This window comes from Daktulosphaira vitifoliae, unplaced genomic scaffold, assembly GCF_025091365.1.
Source record: "Daktulosphaira vitifoliae isolate Bord-2020 unplaced genomic scaffold, ASM2509136v1 Scaffold_3, whole genome shotgun sequence".
Lineage (NCBI taxonomy): Eukaryota > Metazoa > Arthropoda > Insecta > Hemiptera > Phylloxeridae > Daktulosphaira > Daktulosphaira vitifoliae.
The window spans coordinates 22,320,644-22,323,663 of NW_026099574.1; the positions used below are offsets into that span (position 1 = coordinate 22,320,644).

Below are 3,020 nucleotides of genomic sequence, written 5' to 3' on the forward strand. Positions count from 1 at the left end.
GATATTAGCAGGTACACAGCATTGTTATTATCAATGATAGTAAGGTACATTCTTGTGAGTTTATAAATACACTAACTGACAATACAAAAAGTATATCTATTGATAGTCATAATTGATAATAAACAATCCGTGACTGTGATAGCAATATCATAAAAAACTAATTAGCAATCTGTATTTGTAATCCCTTGTGTATTATACCTATATATTAATTCAAAAATTTGAAACTTTAAATGTTTATATCTAATAAACGAATTAAGTTGTATTAAAAATTCAAATGCCATTTACTATTGAATTAAAAACTCAAACATATTATTAAATTCAAAATATGTGTTACCATTTAAAAAAACAAAGTTGACACCCTTACCAGGCATAAGGGATGAACTTAAAAAGTATTACATAGTTAATAATTCAAGAATAATGTGTAACTAAAGATAATAATAAAAAAAAATNAAAAAGTATTACATAGTTAATAATTCAAGAATAATGTGTGACTAAAGATAATAATAAAAAAATCACCCTGTATAAAGTATTTATCATTAAAGAATAGAATTGACTCATGTATTTTTTAAAGTCATAATGATATAATGTTATTCTTAATAACATATAATATTAATATAATATCAAGAATTTATTCACAAAAAAAGCATATTTTTGCATACGGTAGTCATTTTTACCATGAAGTTAAGTCCAGAGGTAAAATTATTTTTTTTTAAATTAAAGTATATCACATAAGCTTTAATTTAAGGTATATATAAAAGTGTAAGTCTTTCCGGAACATTTTCAAAAGTTAATTTTTTGGGAAAAAGTTGCCATTTTGAATCTCTTCCTGTGGGCTGGTAAAGGTTCAAATGTTCACAAAAATTTATCAAATGATAGGTAAGTACCTAAGGTATCTATCAAAAAAATTTAATTAAACTAAATAAAATCATTATGATTTGGTAATTTTTAAAAAAGTTATGGCAATTTTAAGTAAAAATATGTCGAAAGTTAGAGATTTTTAAATTTGTAATTTTTTGAGGGATTTCCCCAGTTTATGGGGAACGAGGGATTTTTTTCAATTTTTGTGGATAATGTCTTCGACTAGACACAATTTGTAATCTTTTGACGTATTGTTCATCAAAATTGGTCCAGCGAGACCTGAGAAAAAGTGGTAACAGATACAAAACAAATAAAATAAATAAACACATCATAGTAAAATTAATACTTTCTCAGCTTTGTATCGTAGCTATAATACATAACTCACAAATCTACCATAAGTGGTGTATATTCCCATGTAATATAACAATTTTTAAATAATAAAAATTTATATCAGTGAAACAAGATTGGTTTAAAATTTTATTGTTTTGAAAATAAAGGCAAAATTTGAACTGAAAGATGAATATCGCTATAAATTTTTTTTAAAACAATAAGCATTTGAAAATTTAATAATAAAATAAAACATAAATAAAACACAGTAAAATTAATACCTGCTCAGCTTCGCATCGTAGCTAATGTTTATGTTTGATAATCAGGTTAAGTAAGAATATTCCATAAATCTACTTTTGTTTAAAAAAAATGTTACAAGCAGAATGTATTATGTTCAGTGTATCAATTTAAATAATTTTTGCATAACTAAACAATTAAGATTATATAAGTCTGAAATATACTATATAACCTTTAATTTAAGATATATATATAAAGGTGTAATGTTTTCTGGAATATTTTCAAAAGTTCTTCTTTCTATACATATATTTAAAGTTTTAATTTCTTTTGTATAAGGGTAAACGATCTGTTTTTTAATTAAAGTATGTTAGTTAAAAGGAAATTCATTAAATACTTGTTTTTAAAAGTGTAACAGCTATTATCTTAAAATACCTTATATAATTAGTTTCAGATGACATTGATGAACTTAGTCCATCATTATACAGCTTTCAAATGGATCATGAAGAAAATAAGAATTTTTTAGTGGCTTTTGGTAATTGTGGAATAGAGACAGGAGTAATAGATAAAGCAGCTAAAAAGGAACGTATTAAACAATGGATTCAATCAAGTGTAATTGAAGAAGAAGATGAAGATGAATCCAGCGAGGAAAATAGTAGGTTAAGCATATCGTGTAGAAGTAGCAGTAATGCAGAAGATAATGAAATATATGCTTTGACTAAACGTGACATAAATTAAAATTAAATTTTACTAAAGCCAGTAATATTGGGTCACATATCACTTTCTTAAAAAAACACTTAAGAAAGTAGTAATGCATTATACATTATTATTTATTGATGCATAAAAAATGTTCTATATAAAAACAGTTCAGCTCAGAACTATATTGATTAATTTATTTTTAAAAGAACAGTTTCTATTTATATATATAATAAACAGGGCCTTGACTTTGGTGGTTATTGGCCAACAATTAGTTTTACATAATAAATAAATGTCAACATAGTAATATTTATTAATATAATATATATATATTATAACACTATGTAATTAAAAGACTGCAATTAGTTTATATAAGCAATATGTAAGCAAATTTTGGATGCTAAGTCTAAATTTTTTTTAACTTTGACCTCTAATGCTACATGTTTCTTTTTATAGTTAAATTTAATTTTTCTTATCAAAACTAAATTTTGCTCAATAAAATAAAGTTTTGTGCAATAGATACAAATTATGTTTATTAAGTTGTGTTATGGATAAGAATGTTTTGTTTTTATTGATAATATAAAACTTCCTCAAAAAAAAAAAAGAAAAAAAAAAGTTAAGTCTATTTGTAGGTCATATGAAATTGCTTAGTAAGCCACTGTTATAAATTAGAAAAATCAGTCAAGTCAAAATTGAAGTTAATATTTAGTAATAAAATATTTTCTTATTTAAAATAATTTACTGAACCATTATTCACTATGCTCATGTTAAACAAATATCAAGGAATAATAAATAAATTTTATTAATTTAAAGGTAAACAGTTAATAACAATAATTATTTAAAAATATTCAAATAAAAATGTAAGTTGTCTCATTAAAATTCAACTATTATAATTAACAAACAAC

General features: G+C 23.2%; 1 protein-coding gene across 1 annotated transcript in view; it reads left to right on the top strand.

Annotated features, from left to right (window-relative positions):
• LOC126901933 (serine/threonine-protein kinase meng-po) overlaps window positions 1-2,645 on the top strand; it is an 11,747-nt gene extending 9,102 nt beyond the window's left edge. The window contains exon 4 of the mRNA XM_050678882.1: window positions 1,868-2,645. Coding sequence (XP_050534839.1) covers window positions 1,868-2,157 — 290 coding nt within the window. The 3' untranslated portion in view covers window positions 2,158-2,645. The remainder of the gene's footprint in view (window positions 1-1,867) is intronic.
• The last annotated feature ends 375 nt before the right edge of the window (window positions 2,646-3,020 follow it).